The 20,709-nt window shown below is 38.8% G+C and overlaps 1 protein-coding gene across 4 annotated transcripts in view; it reads right to left on the bottom strand.

Annotated features, from left to right (window-relative positions):
* LOC124139500 (transmembrane and coiled-coil domains protein 1-like) overlaps positions 1–20,709 on the bottom strand; it is a 96,535-nt gene that overhangs the window by 55,023 nt on the left and 20,803 nt on the right. Inside the window, exon 1 of one of the 4 annotated variants that reach the window (XM_046506611.2) lies at positions 12,581–15,428. The exons of 1 other annotated variant lie outside the window; for it this stretch is intronic. In XM_046506611.2, the coding sequence (XP_046362567.1) occupies positions 12,581–12,701 (121 nt within the window). In that variant the 5' untranslated portion in view covers positions 12,702–15,428. Of the gene's footprint in view, positions 1–12,580; positions 15,429–20,709 lie in introns of those variants that run through there. 2 more of the 4 variants (XM_046506609.2, XM_046506610.2) reach the window with 2 other exon arrangements.

Here is a 20,709-nt window from a genome sequence, read left to right on the forward strand (position 1 = left end):
TTCAAACATCATCGAACATCATATTGCCGTGGTAACATTTCAACCTTCTTTGTAAACTTACTTGAAGGTGACCTAAGGATTGAGTGGGAGCAATATGTGGAGGAGGATGAACTATAGTGTATCCACTTTGTGCTGATCACTGATCATACACAGTTGATGTAGTCAGTTTCAAAGAGTCTAAGTTTCTGATCTATTTTTCCATATATTTTAAAAATGCCCCAAATTCATGTAACCGACTGAATCAATGACTCTATGGCTGAATCCTTGATGCAATTTGTACCAAACTGAACTACGTACATCAATATGCACATATTACAGCAGCCATGGCTGCCAGTTCATAAGTAGGCTGTTTAAAGATGCCACGGCCAGACTGATACAGACAAGAGTGTATTTTAATTGTCAGCATTTCCTTAGTGAAAGCCCCTTGCAGCACTTGTACACAGATTACTTCCACTGAGACTAAACGGTCCAGATAAACTTGCTCAAGTGCCATTTAACATGCAGAAGTTCGCTACTTACTCCGAAGGGGATGTACAGTGCATGCAAAGTGATCCCTCTCCTTCTTTACAATGGTGCGATGGTGCCGATGACACTGCTTGTGTTTTATTGACAAGAAATGTCTGGCAATTAATTCTCACATCATTAGTGTTTTACAGAGACTGGCTAGACAGATTTGCCGCTGGAGGCTGCTTCCTGCTGAAGCACTGATACACCACTGAGGGGGAAGTAATTCCCAGCTCTTTGGATGCTTCAGTTACTATAAACTATACTATTCACCGATGTATTGAAGCAAAACAAACACTAGAATACATCATATGCCTTTCCATGTATTGATTCATATTTTACTTCTGTATCGTTTTTCAAAAGTTATATTTACAAAGTTTTGCAACCACTGGCATGTTGCTAATGTAGTACTAGATTACTGCCCATTATGGAACAAATGCTAAATCTTATTGCACATGGTTCATACAGATATGGAACACTAACATTCAAGGCCTTTTCAAGGCTTTCAAGTGTCACTTTCAAGGCTTTTTAGTTGGGTTATTAGTCTCAGTTTGTCAATATTTTTTAAAATTCTGCATACTGTATATTAGTTGTAAGACTATACAATATATTAGTCAGAAGACTTAAAAACAGTATGAGCATCACAAAGTTTGAAACAAGATTGATTTTCACAACCTACAAATAAAATAACTTATGTCTGTCATGAATTCTTCAAGGTGTTTGGCAAAGTGTCAAATCTATCACTGAGATAAATCGCACTTAATCATCCTTGGTACTGAACTATTTGTTTTGTATGTTTTTATACTTTTATTAACAAGTTGACATCCTTTTGTACTAATTCAAAGCTTGAGAGGTTATTTAGGTGATTTTCATGGCTTTCCAAGGTTGACACTAAAAATCAAGGCTTTTAAAGAGGGACCCTAAAAATCAAGGCCTTTTCAAGCCTGTATGAACCTTGTTGCACACACCACGAGTGAGTGATGGGGTTTAACATTGCTTTGAACAATTATGTTCAGGTACATCATGGCACATCATGGCACATCAGTGTTAACGTGAAATGAAAGGTTTTTCAGTGCATGCTTTCCACATTAACCACTTTGATGAAACCCATGGTTAGGGCCGGAATTGGATTGGCAGACCACGGAACATGATCTGCATGAACCTTGGATGAATTTGCATGACAAACTAAGGCACCTTAGACCACTGGTCAGCCATGCTCTATTATATTTCTGGTTAGAATAGAGCAAGGATTTCCCTGAAGCTGAAAGATCTCAATTATTTCTTCAACACTGAAATCAGAAAATCAGAATCTTTTTAGCCTTTGTCCTTCAGATGAGGTGCAGGAAACAACAGGCTGTAACTTCGACAGATCCACTGCTTGTTCAGCGCCAAGCACATACATTCACCCTGTTGCACAACATGTATACATTCATCGATTGCATCAACACCTTCACACTAAGCCCCCAGTCCCCTCCATCTATGAAACCCAGTCTGTGCCTGGGTGCGTGTGCCCTTTCCATGCTGCCATGTTCGGCTCCTCCCTGCATTCATCACATGCCTCTATTACACTGACAATGTCAGCCATGCAGGCAGCTAGAGATGAAAGCTGGATAATAGACTGAGATTGTGTACTGCTCTGTACCTGACACAATACTTTACCAAGTTACTTCTCACCTACACGCTAGATTAGGAGGAGACTATTGTAAAACTGCCCTCTGTGCAACTGTAGGTGGTAAAACAATTGAAACACCTTCAAGGCTAGACAACCACTTACCAGCTGAAATCACCCTACCCTAGGACCAGACAAACACACACTTGGTGAAATCTGGACTCTGGACTAGACAGATTATCACAAGGTGAAGGTCCAACCTTAAACTCCTCAATTTGTTTGCTTGTTTGTTGGTTGTTTAACGCAATATTTTTATCCACCCACTAGACCCTACCCTAAGACTTGACAACTACCATGCCAGATACCTCCATGCTAAAGAACCTTTTCTTATGCTCATTAGTCACTGTCAAGTTTTTCTAGGCTATCTCTTCCGCTATGTCGATAGAATCGCCATCCTTCTATTCATGGCTACTCATGGTTATCCATCAGACTAAACATGCTAAGCCCACATTTGTAACTTACGTGTTGTTGTGATTAGGCTTGAATGAATGTTTCTCATGCTTACAGTAATGACACACACAACCTGATCATGGGGACTGAGTCTTTACCCTGTCAGTAACATGTCCTCACCAGAATACTGCCACAAGCCCTGGGTGCTATTGGCATGATATTGCACCTGCTGCCTGTCATGATAATTGGATTCTATGTTGGGCACACCGGTCTTGATTTAGGTGGTGCTGTCTCTTCAAATAGCAGAATGATCTCCCTGAAGGTGTTTTCAATACACTCAAGATCAAAGCAGGCACATTTAAATTACATCATGATCTATCATTCTATAAACGTAACGGTGAGCATTTGGGGAAACACTGTGCTACTTCATGATCTCAAGGGTACTAATCTAAAATATTGAACATCATGAAACAAACAGAATTATATTTAAAGATAATTGTGACGATTTCATTACTCCAATGCAGCTCTTTCTTAACATGGATGTAAAGTCAAGATATGATAACAAATTAACAGTCAGAAAAAACATGTGCCACAGTGAGAATAGTTGGGACTTGAAACAGAAAAACGTCGAGACTTATCATTTCTGGATGTCTAAAGTATTCTTCATATTAGGGCTGGTGATTTAGATCGATAATCATAATTATCATCGATGGAAGAAGGTTGTGACGATTATCGATATGAATATAATGCTATCGATAATGACATGTATTTTTTCGACAAATAAAAGTTTTTACTGCAAGACATTTGACTTATTTGTTTTGCTGTCCTTGTAATTATCGCTAGATATAAACAGATTCACCCTAACATACAGTTTTCTCCCCTTCGCTTTATGTTTAGTCGCAAATAATAATCAAATGTTTCAAAAAGTAAAAAGTTCTGCTTTGAATCGAACGACGACGCCATTACGTGTTGTTAGTGGGTAATTACAAATGTAGTCACTGGCATCTAAATGCGGAGTCAGGATTTTAGAAAATATGTATATTTTCGAAATAGTATGAAGTATCATGATTAAAATAGGTTTCATAATACTTTAATTCTTAAAAAGAATTCTTCCCTTTCTATTTAATAAAATTTCAAATTTTATGTCTATTTGGTAACTACGTATTCCAGTCTGTTTCGATTATTTCAATGATCATAGTTTTTGTTTTTCCCGGTATTATCAACTCACAGCCCACGTGAGGTCCACGTGGGGTTTGACATTTTTACGATATGGCAGCAAAAATTCCTAATTTCCCCGTTATAATCGCACGATGTTTGTTTAATATCAGTCTGCCACCCAATCTATTACGTATCACACCTGTGAACCTAGTACAACCTACTACGTACCACACACCTGACATTCACAATGGCGGAATATTTGATGATTTTTTATCTGAATAGTTTCGTGAATACTGTACATAAATGACAAACGACTATATCAGGTGAAATTACATTTAATTTCTCAATTACCGTAATTTCTTGAGTACAGTGCGCACCCATGTATAATGCGCACCCCCCTCTAGCGGGTTCAATATTTTGGAAAAAAAGAAATTTGAATATTATGCGCAGAAAAAATTACACCGTACCCTTTCAGCGAAGTCCGGCACACGAACGGGTGATGAGAAACTTCGTCAGTACAAATTCGAAATTTGAGATAAAAAATCACCAGACATGTTTATTTACCGTTTAAATAGTATTTATTGTTCTGCTAGGCATTGTTTTATATCCAGGGATTAAGATTACCTTGTGTATTTTCTCGTAAACTAAGCCGGAAACAGCAATCAGCTGTACACACGTTTTCTTGGAATCGACCGGTGATTCGGTCAAGACACACCCAATGATTTAACTTAATAGGATTTTTAATGCAAGGATCGGCAAAAATTGTATATGAAACTATTTTTTTTATCAAGAATAATATATTCCATTATTTTCTTAATTATATGCAGCCTTTACTAAACATATTTAAAATAGATAATAACCCTAAGCGAAGCAGCTGATCGCTATTCCCGGGTATTATTTTTTACATGGACCCAGTCTGACCAGTCACCGTCAAGGTTCACGCGCACGTGATCGCGTGATCGCGAGAATTTCATGTTGACATAGAATCGTCTAACAAAAACAAATATGACTTTTAACGAGTCAAAGTATGTCATTTATGATATATGTATCCATTCTCTGTCAACTAAAGTTCGTTTCAAGACGTCAATAGCGGTATTCTGACCATGGTTGCTGTTAATAACGGTGAGTTGTGCGATCTTCCGATCGCTTCACACACGATTTCGCCGAAATTAATAAAAACAATATTAAAAGGAATACTCAAGAAAATACGGTATTCTCACTTTATACAAATAATAATTGTCTTTGACGACATGAATCTTAAACTCAGATTGTTCATCGCTAAAAATGCGATGTAACGTGCGTATTGTTGAAACACTGAGTCTCCGGAGAAGTGAATTGCCATTTTTCTGTAATGTCATTTTACCAAAATAGAATTCTTTGATATTTATCGATTATTGATCGATATGTGACTACCGATAATCGATCTGAGTAATCCATATCGATAACCAGCCCTACTTCATATATGCTTATTATATTGTTTTTTTCAGTTGCTAGTTGAAACATGCATGGTATTTGGTAATGAGATCCTGTACATATTATTCCCAGACTCACTGATACAAATATTTGATGGGAATTCCTCATCGTGTCATCTATTCTCTGAACTGAGGGGTTCAGATATTGAGGACGCAGGTGTCTGCATTGATTATTTGATGAAATAGCTGTATTCAGATCTGATGTCATTTGCAAAATTTGCAAATGTTATTGGCAATTTGATCTGTTAGAATTTCATTGCAGTCAACATGTTAGCCAGGTTTTAACCAAAAATTTATATCTCATAAATGACACTGAAATGACACTCACACCGTGAGTGAGTGAGTGAGTGACATTACCACTTTTACCGCGAGAACGGTTACTTTCAAACCTAGAAACATGATCAGGGTAAAGAGGGATTTAAACCCACAATCATCATGAGGTTTCCCAAGGGACGCACCCCTGCACAGCAAATTGTGGTGCCTTAGACAACCAAGGGCCACTCACATTTCCTCCTGTTTTCTTAACAAGCACTACTAGATGTGTATACATATTGTGATGCTCGAGGCAAGATATCGAGCATATCGTGATACCCTTTTGTTCATGGGGCCCAGCTAACAAGAGGATGTTCCTATCTGAAATGACTGGTTAACATGGTTCAAGGGGAAGTGTACATGAAAAATTAACCAGTTCTTGTCTTCTCCCCTTGATCATGTTAATGGCAAGCATCAGTCAGGGTAAATGTTTCACTCTCCGGGTAGACGCTCTATCCACTACACCACAGAGGTGGTCAAAACACCAACATCATACCACTGGAACAAACTACTACACTCAGTAAGATCTATGTCCATGTTTACACTTGTCTGGCTGTATTTGTCCGACTATTATGTCACAGAACATGCAACTAAAGGATCTTCTATAGCAATGCCTCAACTCACTTAGGCATGCCCCAAACTTTGGCCACCTGCATGGGCAATTGTCTTGGCTGTGGTAATATTAGAACTGGCATTCCTATTACAATGAGCACTTCCTGAGAGAATACACTGAACAGGTTGACTATTTGAACACCCATATTGATCAACATGAGTATGCAACAGAAGATTCAGTAAATCTAGGTCAGTCCTTCTAAAACCCTGCACCTGTTTCACCACATAGGTAGCTGGGGATGTACTCTAACCCGGAATCACCACCAGGGCATCTGTCAAAGGCAAATACTACTGGTCACTGTCATGGGGCAATGGTAATTGATAAGTCCCAAGGAAACATGTATACTGAACAAAATAAGTTAGGGATCATGAATATTTGTGAGGATATTTTTATAAAACTATGCACTCAGTCTTCACTGCAAAAGAATAGCCCAAAAAATATTTTTGATCCCTAACCTATTTTGTTCAGTATATATCAGGAAGAAAACTGACATGATGACAACAGAAAATCTGAACAATAATACACACCTAACAAAGACAATTCAAGTTGGGATTATTGCCAAATTACTGCCAATGCTGCATTAAATAAGACACTAACCATGGCGTTCATATAACAGACAAATCTGGGTGCGCTTATGATGTTTGAGCTGTGTCACCCAAGTTGAACCAATTGTGTTGTGATATACTGAGATACCTGATCTGAACTAGCCGTGATTGAATCCAATCTTCCTAGCTACAACAAACAAACAACCCCATACTAACTGGTAGATGACGGCGATACAGTACAATATTTATATCTTAACCCTGCTGTAGGTAATATATATGCTGTAGAGTGACAGAGATTGATTTATTAATGAGGGTGACATCATGTACAAGACAACAACACAAATATATCAATATACGATTATGGAACAGTGTATGGACACACAAAATTTAGTCTGTTTGGACTTAGGTTTAAAAAAAATGCAAAGCACTCTAAAAAGTTACTGCTGAAGTTCAGTGTTGGATATTTGGCATGTATGAGATTTGTTATTTTGTTAGCTGGAGAACTAAAGAGCTAAAGTAATTTATTGCTAATAATGTGGCGTTATTGCAGTACAGTCAGTACCATTGCAGAGCTGCCTTCACATGCTAAGCAATATGACTATGGCAAGATGGTGTAAGAGTCATGATCATTATACCCAGAAACCAAAGCATGTGAAAACTCCCAAGCAAGTCTCCATAACTTCAGCATGTTTAGCAAGTCTAGATTTCTTCAGTTTCTATGAATGAAGAGACGCTCTGGGCTACTATTATATATTGAAAGACATTTTAACCAAAAGCAACAACTATCTTTTGTCAGAGACTAAATGTTAGTCTATTAACATCACAAAGAAGTACATGCCACCCTCCCCATAATCTGTACTCTCCCTAGATGAAAATACATCAGGATTATAGATCTGACCCTTTAGGACTGGGCCAGAATACATCCCACATTCCCCTTGTTTGTTGTGAGAGACTACTATGAGGATTGGGTGGTCAGTGTGTGACCTAGCTGATAGCATGACATCACACCCCGTGTTGATCATTGCTTGTGCTATCAATCACTGGTTGGACTGACCCAGCTAATTACAGTGGCGTAATACAACATTCTTCTCCCCTTCATGTCGAGCAATACACCATCACCTTTAGTTGCATTGACACATAAGAGCATGTACATAATATTTTACTTAAACCTAAGCTTTTCAATCAAGGTTCACTATCAAAGGCCAGTTCAAGTCATTCCAGAATGTTTATGGTAGAATCCAGAGGACTTTGCTAAACATGACACGTTGCCCGTCAACACTGCATGATGCTATCCCATAATAGGACCTTTACATGAAGGTTTTACACCTACTCACTGGCACTAATATTAAAGGATCGTCTGATCATGCTTGGTGACTTGGGTGATAGAGTAGCGTGGTACATGTTCCTCAACAACATGGATCATTGCTCACGGTCCTGATCACAGGATTGTTAATTGTTTACAGGCCTGTCATATGGCAGGAGTCTTGCTGGGTGTGGCCTTAGGCAACAAACATATATTTTCTTTCTTATGAAGATATTTTGTTTGTTTGTTGTTTAACAGCACACTCAGCAATATTCCAGCTATATGACAGCCGTCTGTAAATAATCGAGTCTGGACTAGAAAATCCAGTGAGTGATATCATGAGCATCAATCCACGCTATTGGGATTGATGACATGTATCAACCAAGTCAGCGAGTCTGACCACCCGATCCCCTTAGTCACCTCTTATGACAAGCATAAAGTTGCAACCAGTAGAGCAGGACATGCTTACCTGTTTTTAGTGATCTATTCATAAAATCTTCATCAATATTTCACCTTTGCGCAACGTGTATTGACGTTTTGAATTTGCTAACTCACTCTGGATGATCAGACACTCTCAGAGCCACCACAGTTTCCAATGCCAGTTTAGAAAGAGGCCATTTTATATATATATGTGATGAATATATATATGGGACAACAACTAAGGACAGCAACAAATACTCAACAACTTTTAGTATCTCTGACTTCAAACAAAATAACAATATATCATAGTTATCATGTAATAGTCCATAGTCAACTATATACAAAGGAACCAGGAACAAGTGTTATCAGAAATGTATGGTCACTTAACAATGCTTATTGTATTATTCTGTTAGGCTAAATGTCCTGTTCATTGTATACCAAGTCTACCCAGGAACCAACAAGTTTCACTGTGTCCTTCCTTCCATTGTACATCACACAGTCGTTGGTGTATTGTGTCATGTGTCACACTGGACAAGTTTTATCATGACCTTTCACATGTGCGTCAGACTGATGCCATGGTACAGCTGCTTAACAATGCTGCACAAGCATGACAGAACACACATAATAGATACAGATGTCAATGTACTTGAGTGGTAATCAACTTCGATTAAAGACACCTTTGAATTTTCTGGTTGACTTCTTTTTCAACTGAATTTGTTAATTCTCTAAATTAGACTTTGAACATGCCAAAGCATGGCAATACCTTTACATTCTTCGCGTCATGCAATCACACCAATCATGAACCCACACAAATGCTCTTCCTGCAATTACACTAATCACCCAAGCCCATCATGCACCCATTCTCTTCATGTTCCTTCATGTACTAACACCATCACGCACCCATGCCCAGCCTGTTTCCAGAACCATCATGCACCCATTATCACATATGCACCCATGCCCAGCCTGTTTCCAGAACCATCATGCACCCATTATCACATATGCACCCATGCCCAGCCTGTTTCCAGAACCATCATGCACCCATTATCACATATGCAACCATGCCCAGCCTGTTTCCAGAACCATCATGCACCCATTATCACATATGCACCCATGCCCAGCCTGTTTCCAGAACCATCATGCACCCATTATCACATATGCATCTATGCCCAGCCTGTTTCCAGAACCATCATGCACCCATTATCACATATGCATCTATGCCCAGCCTGTATCCAGAACCATCATGCACCCATTATCACATATGCATCTATGCCCAGCCTGTATCCAGAACCATCATGCACCCATTATCACATATGCATCTATGCCCAGCCTGTATCCAGAACCATCATGCACCCATTATCACATATGCATCTATGCCCAGCCTGTATCCAGAACCATCATGCACCCATTATTGCCATCACGCATGCATGCCCAGCCTGTATCCAGAACCATCATGCACCCATTATCACCATCTGCATCCATGCCCAGCCTGTATCCAGAACCATCATGCACCCATTATTGCCATCACGCATGCATGCCCAGCCTGTATCCAGAACCATCATGCACCCATTATCACCATCTGCACCCATGCCCAGCCTGTTTCCAGAACCATCATGCACCCACCAGTACTCATGATCCACAAACACTGTCCTCCATGGCCCCATCATGTATCCATGGCGTACCTGCACCAACATTCATCATACAAACATGCAACCAAGGTAACTGATGCCATATGAATACCGTAACTGTGTCCACACACACAATTTCCTTGACAAATAATTAACATCAGTTATAAATATGATAAAGATTGTCACCAAGTTTTCCCACCATATTTATTTTGTCCATTCAGCGTGCTATGACAGACGGACAGCTGGACCACCTCCATATTTAAATAACTGGTCCTAATATCCTACATCCTACATCATTGTACATTAGTACAAGTCTATTAAAGACACAGAAGAGACCTTGCAGCATGTTGAAGAAGACTGTGAACCTACATAGTATAATGACCGTGTCAATGGAATGGATAAATCATCACCGTTCATTCTAGAGCACTGCATTGTGACACCTACATGAATAAGGACACAAGAAATATTAGCAGTAGCATATAATGATGCACGGGTTCCAGTACACAAGAACCTAATATCAAAAGCACAACGCACACATTTTGTATAAACGTGCATGAACATGCTCCACTTGCAGGTATGTTTACAATGGACATGTGTGGTGTGCATGCATAAAATGAGAACAAGCTCTATCACACTGTGCCCATTAACCTTCCACAGCAGAGTGCAGGGAAGGCAGAGTCACAGTGGGGAGCTCTGCTGATTTGTTACATATAAACATTACCATTGGCTCTATGTTGACGAGTGTATTAAGACACTAATGATTTTTTCTTAACTATGAAACACAGATGGCAAAGTAGCATTTTAAACCTTAGTTTGTCAAAGGATACAAGAATCACAGATTTCCATTCATAATTCACAAAGAACACCAAAGAGCAAGCTGTTGATCCAGCTAGCCTTGTCTTGGAATTGCCTATTCAACTTCCCATAATACTAACCTTGGGTTACTGGTTTACTTAATTGCCCTATTCACAGGATTGTAACATTTAATATATCAATGAAATGTCAATATCTTCTGCATAACAAAGTTAAGCTTACAAAATACTGCAGTGTTAGAAATTAATTTGAATTTTCAATTGTCCACACAAATGATCTGATACAGAGTTGCATCTATCTAGAGGTATAAGAGGTACTTCACAAGATAATGGCACCAGTCCTTCTTGAGTTTTGGACTAGCTAATTCTAACTCTGAAATATGTCCACTGGTACATGTACTGTTATTCATTTCTCCCCAAACGGAAAGAGAACATGATAATTATGATCATTAACATGATGATCATGATAGTGTTTACCTCCAATGTTTACCTGGCTTACAGGTAAAAGTAGAACATTGTTGAAAAATAATTGGAAGAAAAGAAAATGATCTGCAAAAAAGTTCCTGTGTGAAAACAACATATTTTGAGGCCTAATTGTGTCTTTTTGGAGTAGTCTATTTTCTGCTATCACCAAGGGATGAAAATGACTTCAGAAGAGATTCCATGTGTCAGACAAACAGGCCAGTGAGCTAGGTGATCTGTAAGCCGGCTGATCTGTCACAAGTCTGGCTCTGATAGCCGGCTCTCCTTCCCTATGCTTTGACACAGCCACTGTGTGTGTCAGCTAGCGGTTGTTTGGTGTTACTGATACCACCATATATCACTACCCTTCCTTTGATGACAGAGTAGCCTGAAACATGACCCAACCACAAATTCTTGATCACATCATACTTCTCTTGTGAAAATTACTGCTCTTACTGTCAAAGTTTCTTGCATGCCTTTTCTCACTGACTTTGTTGATCATGTTGACAAAGTAATAGGTTGGCCAGCACATGTTGCCATCTTATCTTCTCGGACATTCGGTGCATGTTAATTACAAAAAGGTCAGGGCTCATTTTCCTTGAAAGAGCATCTCCAACAAGACTTCTGCTGATAGCTGGCAAATGTGTCATAATACATTGTAAAAGGAATCATTACAGTATAGTTACTTCACTCAGGTCTTGAACAAATTCAATGATGCATTATTAGATTGTGTTCCCTTCATGGTGAAACCAAACTATTATCAGAGTAAACATTCCATATCCCTGCAAGGATATATCCCAAGTATCAAACACATATCATGTTTATGTCTATATAAAATTCAAGATTTTAAAAATTACATTTCCATCAAAGCATATGGTTTTTTAGCTTAATGCTTATTAGAATTTCATCCATGTATTTAAAAAAATGTGAGGTGCGAGACATTTCTATTCAGTATAAACATATTGAATTTTTCTTAACAAATTGTTTAAGGCACCTCTGTACATTAACTGTTGATGCATGTGATTCAAATGAAGAGTGAATATTTGGTGGTTATGAGGTCAACAGGGATGAAAACTTAAATGATATTATTGGAACAAATGTTATTTTACCACAGACAAGATGAATGTCTCATACAGCATGTATAGACTCAACTGGTTCAAACATTGACAGAAATCATGAAAATAAGCATTAGTTTCTCATCCAATAATTGTTTCAACTACTTTGTTACCACGGGTATTAATGGATTAACAGTTGGTCATTTGTAGCCACACATTCTTTCATGTGTGAAATCTCACCTGTGTTGATCTGCCGATAATTGGCTGTGTCTCGCCCAGTTCTGGGGGAGCCATGGTTCCGTGTCCGCATGTGCTCTTGGTACCACAGATCAAGGTCATCAATCGTATGCTTTAATTTCATCGTGAAGTCCGAAATATTTCCAAAATTTACACATCCAAAGACGTCAGCACTTGAGCATTCCTTCTTGTCTGGTAAGCTAATTGCCTGGTATCTTACACCAAGCACAATGGGCCACAGCAGCAGACACAACTATGGACCATATTTTCTTCAAAAGTTTCGCTGAAAAATATTCCTGGTGACACCTGCTGTTGAAGAAGGAACATCCCAATCTCAGGATGTCAGAGCTGATTTACAATCTATAGGTAAATGTTAAGGAGAGCACACTCATATTGACAGGAGTCTACTTACTTCCAGGAAAAACAAATACAACAGACACCAGAGAAAGCTTAAACGCCTTTGGTGTGGGAATGTTTTGACGCTAATGACAGCTGTGGCATCAACGTAACTCAAAAACAATGATCTTATTTGCCAATCACTGACATATTCCAAAATTTTATCAGCATTTTCAACTTGGTATTTGCTGCCAGGCTAAAACTCATTCACCTACATTAGCATCTAACAACCTTAAAAACATCTGAACCAAAATGGAAATAAAAGTCAATACAATCACACAGTTTGTAAATAGTCCACTAGATGTTTTTTCATCATCATGTCAGTCGCCATGATCACTGCCCAAATAAAAGCAAATGTCAATCTGACAAATGTTATCTGAAATGAACTGCTTTGCCTTATCCTAAGTATCTGTTCTTGCGAAATCTACTGATATTCTACACTTTAAATTCCAGAAATGCGATAAGAGGGCATCAGGCAAGAGACACAAGAATGTCATCTGTGATTGGAAACACGTGTCAGGAAGGATGGAGTTATTTTGATGGAATAAGCTGAGATACACTGATATCAATATGCTTTGAGAATAGTAACTGCAGAAACGGACACTGGGGAGTAGTTAGTGAGTAGATTGAAGCAAGGTACCCGATGCCAACATAGCTAAACATGCTGAAGTTATCCTTCAAGTAAAACATTCTACTTGTTGATGACGTTGATGATATTGATAGTGTGCCTACATGATCACGTGGATGTAAATTATCCTGATCTTCTAGTGCTTATACAATGTGATATCATCTTATATAATAGCTATCACATTTTGGATTATGATAATTTGGCTCATCATGCCCTAGCCTAGAAGATTATGATAATTGATAATTTGGCTGTCAAATTTGAATTTTTCATCAAAGTGTTTCAAAGCTTATTGGATCCAAATTGAGACTTCAAACATCCTTGACAATGGAGGTCCAACACCTCCCAAGTTACCATTCCATGTGGTGTTAAGTAGCTGTCACAACAGTATGTAAACATATAACACCAACAACGACTCAAACACTAAGACACACTGCCCACTGAGCTACAATCAATCAGCAAACTGTCAACAACTCTCACCAAACTATGTCAACATCTTAACTCTGGTAAGTAATTTCAAACATTTGTCCTCCTTCATCAGTCACATGAGGTATTTCAGATATCTGCCATTCAATCAGTCAATCTGCAGTCAAGCTTTATGCTACATCATCAAACGATCTGCCTTGACACAGTTGACGATCTATCTCCTTTCACCGTCAGCGACATGATCAACGGGAACAGTAGACAATCTGATTTTGTTGAAATTAATTCATAAAAACGCGGCTCCAACTGCTGACAAGTCCTCAAGATAGAGAAATATGCATGAAGGATGATCATCAAGCCTTAACAATGCTGGGCTATTGTTTGCTGAATCATCACTTGAGATTATGGAGGAACTTGAGGCAAGCTCCAGGGTTATTTCTGAAATTTATCATTTGCCTGGCAGAATCATTGAGGAATGTGAACACAAATATGGATGGCACCTGCACATTTGCTGAATTGATTGCCTAGAAAGTTGGGTCCATCGGGGGGACAGCATGTTTGCTTCAGGCCTGAATCATGGCCAGGTAACTGCAGCTGATGGCGATGACTGTGACTCTGTAATGTATACTGTGACTCAATCTTTCATCTTTCTCACAGACATGTCAGCGTCTTGTCTTGTGTCTGCCCTGCACGATCATGAGTGAAGTTAATTAGTGCACTTTGCAAACTTTCCTTGAAGCCATTCTGACGGGTGTTATGCATTCAGGAGATAACTTGTCTTTTCATGAATTAAAATATAACACAACCTTTGAATCCTTCCATAAAGAATAAGCTGGTAGCTTAGGGTTTGTTTGGAAATAAAATTCTGCATTTTCTCAGGAAGATGTTTCCAGGGGTGACACTCCAATGCATCTGATCATGGACAGGTTGGCTCCTGGTAAAGCATGTCCTTACATCACACATGAGTGAAGGGAGCTTGTGAGTCAATACAGCCAAAAAGCGGTGCAGACATGAATGTTGCCCAAGCAAACTCAACACAGACCTTGAGACCTACACACAATGAGACAGCAATGAGAAAGATGTTCACACGGATCACACTGAGGGTAGGTTCAGCCAATGTTGATGAAGCACCTCCCTGGTAGGCTTAGACAACACTTCCTTCTTAATAATTACAGTGACACAACAAACAAATCAACACAATAAACATCTAGAATGCACCGTGCTGCAAAATAATCCGATTTTGCAGCATTTGCCTCAACCTTGATTTAAGAGCCCCAAAGGTCAGGGTGTGGTGATGGTCCACAGTTTTCCAGGTAACTGTGTTGACAGTGTTACATCAAGAGACGAAGCTGGTTGCAGAGAGAAGACTGGGATCACTGACTGACTCACTGGTACAGCTTGTTCGTGTAAGCGGTGAAACAGGACACTGGGAAGGGCGGGCGGAATCTCCTAAATTCCTTCCTACATCACTAATACCCCAACGCCATTGGTCTTCTCAGGACAGCACTATTTTCAGTTTTTATTCTTGCCATGTTTAAGAGTTTCATTTTGAAATTTTGTTCCTGGTTACAGCTTGTCATGAAACAGATTGCAAAATTAAAAGTTTTACACACATATGTGTTCTGCATATACCAAATTATGTCAGTCAATAAACAAACCAACTTAATACTGTAAGCTTCCTTAACTTTATAATTATGTCTTATTATTAAATTTCAGCTAAAATACATTGTAAAATGGCAGATTTTACTGTATTTAACAATATCAATAAGCATATAAAGGATAGGATAGGCACCAAACATACCAAATATTATTAAGATTACCATAATCTTTTTATTTTTTTCGTTGTGTCAGTATTCCACTTTGTAACAAGTTCTCACATGTGAATGAAAATATTCTTTCTGATCCACTTCTAACAAGGACTTTAATCTCTTAAACACATACTAGCATTTCTCAATAAGATGGCCACGGTGAGAGCAAGCATCACAGACTGGCAACACAAATTTTCTTTTTCTGTGTGACAACACAAACAATGCCATTCAAAAGGACGGTAATGTTGGGGCCATGTTTCTTTTCGCAGATATGAATCACACCGGTATTGTGTCGCCTGGAAAATATGAACCATCGTTCCTCCCATATATTATCATTCAGATCTTCATAAAAACACTGTGAGGCAGGTTCACTGGTAAACAAAATACAACTGGGGTGAATCACCAGAAAATATAACAGGTTCTGGGAAAGGTAAAGAAAACATTAACATTTAATTTATGGTTACAAAATTAATAATAAAGTTATGATTTTCAAGCAACTTGGCCTCAGTGAGTGAGTGAGTGAGTGAGTGAGTGAGTGAGTGAGTGAGTGAGTGAGTGAGTGAGTGAGTTAGAAAGGAAATGTAAGAGTGAAAACCATATTTCATGGAAGAGTCGGTTTGTCTACCCTGTGGATGGTTTGTCAGATCTTTATGTTTCTTATCAGAGTAAAGATTCTGATTTCAATGACATTGGGGTACAACAGTGCAATCAGTTTCCCATCTCGAAAAGTGTTCAAAATTAAGAATGCAAGTCATGAGGTTCACCTAAAATCTAGGGGGTATAAGATACTACACTCCTCAAGGACTTCTCTTATTAATACCTGACTGTCAAGTCATTGGGAAGATTAAGATTTCAAAGTAACAAGGTCAATGTCCACAACTGAAGAAATAAATGAACCATTAAACCACAACAGTGGAGTGTTGATAGTTGCTCACAAAAGATGATTGCCCAGCATCTGCAGCTTCACTCAGCATCTAGAAACTATGTCAGTGCAGCAGGTAAACCTGATACTGAGGCTATTCTGGCCAGGAGCATGTAAGCATCATTGATTCTGACCTCCTCTCATCGACTCAGTCAGGGCCATCAATCAGTGGAGCATCACAATTTCCCATAAGCCAGCCACAGAAGTAGTACTGCTACCTAGTTTCTCCGACATTAGGCCATGAAAAGTTTTAAAAATGTTTGTCATCATCATGAGTGTCACTTAAAAATATGCTATTGATACTTAATTATTCAGGAAGCCTCCCTGTCCAAACTAATTACTTCTGGTTGTATATATTTTTATTAGCCCCACAAAAGGACTTCTCTGCATTGTTTCTCAGTGGATTTAAGCAGGTCAAATACATTTTCTCCATTTTTACTACGTCTCTGACTCCTATATGTAACCGCAGTCAAAATGACTCCAATATTTAACCGCAGTCCAAATTTGAGGATTAAATTCGTGCCAAGATCGATCATGAAAGATAATGAAATATTATTCATACATTCATTATACATACTTTAATAAACATGATCGACGAAATCTATTTTGGGATGAAATATAACCATGCCGTTAAGAAACTGCTGCATTTGTCCTTGCCTATTCATAACATTCCAAGTAGAAAATGTCCCTGATTATCAATTATTGCTTTCCATGTATAACTTATTTACTATGTGTCGATACTAAAACCTCAAAACAGTCAGACACTGGTCCATGGCAACATAACAGGGAATACTATAGCAACTCAATACACAGTCCCAAAGAAAGGTCTTTCATTGCAGCTAGTCATGCATATGTAATGAAATAATCAGGCTCACATATCGTAGTTCAACAACCCAAATACACTAATATCCTAGAAGATGAAACAATTTGGAAAGGCTTCCACTTGCAACCGATACCTTGGATCAAATCTACATTGGGTCTTGCTAGACAAGCAGTCGAGGAGGGGAATATTAAGTATTAATTTCCTTGGAATAGTAACAGTAAAGAAAACTTTCTCACTGAACTGAAAGATAAATAGACTCCTTCCTTTGAGCTTAGCTTGGCAATGCCTCAAGAGAATAGAGTATTTATTTCAGGTTTAACTTTAAGTTTCCTTGGAATGTAAACATTAAAACTTTTCACACTAACTAAAACATTAATAGACACAGTATACTATGGTGTTAGAGTCTAGGAGCATTGCATAAAAGGAATGCTGTATTCATTTCAGAATGAACAGTGCACAGACTAAGCAATCAATGGCAAACTCAAGACTGACATTTCTAATTGGATTATTGAAGGAACAAGGATCAATGCATCTCTATGATAAATGGCAATCTGTTTGAATTTAGGAAGCTGCACTTTAAAGCACTAAACACTGTAATCAATGGTTGTTGTAAATGCACTTGTAAAGCCATCAGCGTGATATACTTTGGCTTGTAATGGCAGTGTACTTCAGTTGAAAAGTGGGCAAAAAACAACAATGCAACAGATCTCAAGGGTTTGCTCTTTGTTGTCTACTTTTCAAGTGATTTTTTAAGGAAAACTAATTTCTTACTACTTTAAAGGTTTCTTGCAGGTGGATATATATATATATATATATAGAGAGAGAGAGAGAGAGAGAGAGAGAGAGAGAGAGAGAGAGAGAGAGAGAGAGAGAGAGAGAGAGAGAGAGATATGCATCCTCTGATTTCACCTTTTGGCACATTTTAGACACACCATTTTGGCCCATCTTTGGTTTATGTTTTGGCTTTTTTTAAATGTAATGGATGACCATCTTTAATCGCACAAGGTGATGCTATATATCCTATTTTGGGGAAAGATAGATAAAGCATCATGCCCTCTAGGTTTCAGGAAAAGCACTTTGATATTGATGCAAGAAAAGGTGTATAAAGTGGCAACACATATACAGGTCTGTCATACAGAGCCATTGGATGTCAACTTGGCTATGACCAATGTCCTTATCATCATCAGCAGACTCGTAAGAAATCACACGTCTTGTGAGGCGACGACCCTTTGCAACGGGTAGAGCTCTGAAAGAACATTACGTCCAAGATTATTTGGGGGGGGGCTTGTACTAGTCCGGACTGAGATACCATGCCACAGTTTAACATGAATACCCCACTCAGACACAGTATACTGACTCCGAGCTGATCAGTCCTTGTTTTAGCCCCTAATGACGAGCGCCAGACAGGGCAACAACAAGTATCATCATTTAACATCTTTTGGTATGGCGTGGTCAGGGATCAGACCCCGGACCTTCCACTCTCCGGGCGGGCGCTCTAGCACAAGACCACAGAGGCGGTCGCTCATCATCAGAGACTTCGATTGGCTTGGTGAATGGGTTGACGTCACTGGAATCTGAGGATGTGGCAACAGATCCATTAGTCTGATGAAAGCAGATTCTTGTTGCACGTCACAGATGGGCGAACGTGGGTTTGGAGACACAGAAACATAGGGAAACATTGTACCAACAGTCCTGTATGGTGGAGGCTCCGTCTTGGTGTGGGGAGCAATATCTCATGACTGTAAACTGGACATGGTAACAGTACGAGGCAATCACAATGGTGATTCATGAGGATTCGAGGACATCCTCAATCCTGTTGTTGTGCCATATTTAGACGACCGTGCACTTGCCACCCGATCTGTGTTCATGGATGACAACGCTAGACCCCATCGTTCTCTTACTGCGATTGCTTTTCTTCAAGGACATGCTATTGACACTTTGAGTTTAAATCAGTTGGAACAAACAATTAAAATATTGAACATTTGCATCACTCTCTGTGTATTCATTAGATAAGAGTCTCATCTAACACAAGACATTCAATTCTCCCACATAGCTCAGGCTTGACGTGAATAATACCTTGATGTTGGACAGATATGGTCACAAAACCAGGGGGGTGCTTAATTAATTTCTAGGTGTATACTTTATTCTGGAAATTATTTTAAACATTATTGTCAATCTCTCTTAGGGATACAGTAAACTCCAGGCTTACTAACCATTGCTATAGTACCTTTATCATGTTTAGCATGACTAATTGTCCATGTCCTAACTTCATCTCTTCACACATGAAAGTAAATGTGAATAAACATTAATCTGGGGTTAGAATAGCATTTGTTAACATGTCATAACCACTACTTACAATATCAGACTTGTTATATCATGAAATCATTGCTGGGACGTTGGTATGGGACATTTAACACCCAGTTAGACAGTAGGGCAGGCAACCCATAAGTTTTGCCTGCCCATCTTCAAAGTTACCTGCCAATCTTCAGACATTACAAAGATTGAAAAATTACACACAAAAACATGAGACAAATCGTGTCTTGATTGGTTGAAATAATGCAAACAACTACTTGAGAATAACAAGAGTCATCAGAAGATGACAACTTTGACCTAAATCATGACACAAATTGAAAGTTGAAATATTTGTCACAAGACTCCTTTAAAAATAATCCTAGCAACTAGGCCATACAGTGTCAGGCATTTGTATTCTAGTATGACATGATATTGATGATACCCTGTTATGACAAGCATAAAGCAACAGAACCATTTCACCAGAAGGGTGTTTGAAACTGCCTACAGCAGACAACACAAGGATACAACAACTGACTGGTTTCATCACCAATCATATCCTCTTCATTTTCAGATTGAAGTCAGGTCTGGAAATATGTCAGCACGTTCCATTGGATATTAGCTATCCAATATTCAACAATAATCACATCATTAAGGATATGTCAGCTAGTGCATCGGTATCAGTGTCACAACTGAACCCACAAAGGCAAGTAGGTGAATAGTGTCAGAACACCTCCTCAACAGGGCTTATATTGTGCACAAGTAAAACATCCACGAAAACATAATGAAACATGTCCTTGAGGTTCAGATCGAGACATGACTAAAACCATCAGCTGCACTTATCAT

Source organism: Haliotis rufescens, unplaced genomic scaffold (genome assembly GCF_023055435.1).
Source record: "Haliotis rufescens isolate VD_foot unplaced genomic scaffold, xgHalRufe1.0.p SCAF_1, whole genome shotgun sequence".
Taxonomy (NCBI): Eukaryota; Metazoa; Mollusca; class Gastropoda; order Lepetellida; family Haliotidae; genus Haliotis; species Haliotis rufescens.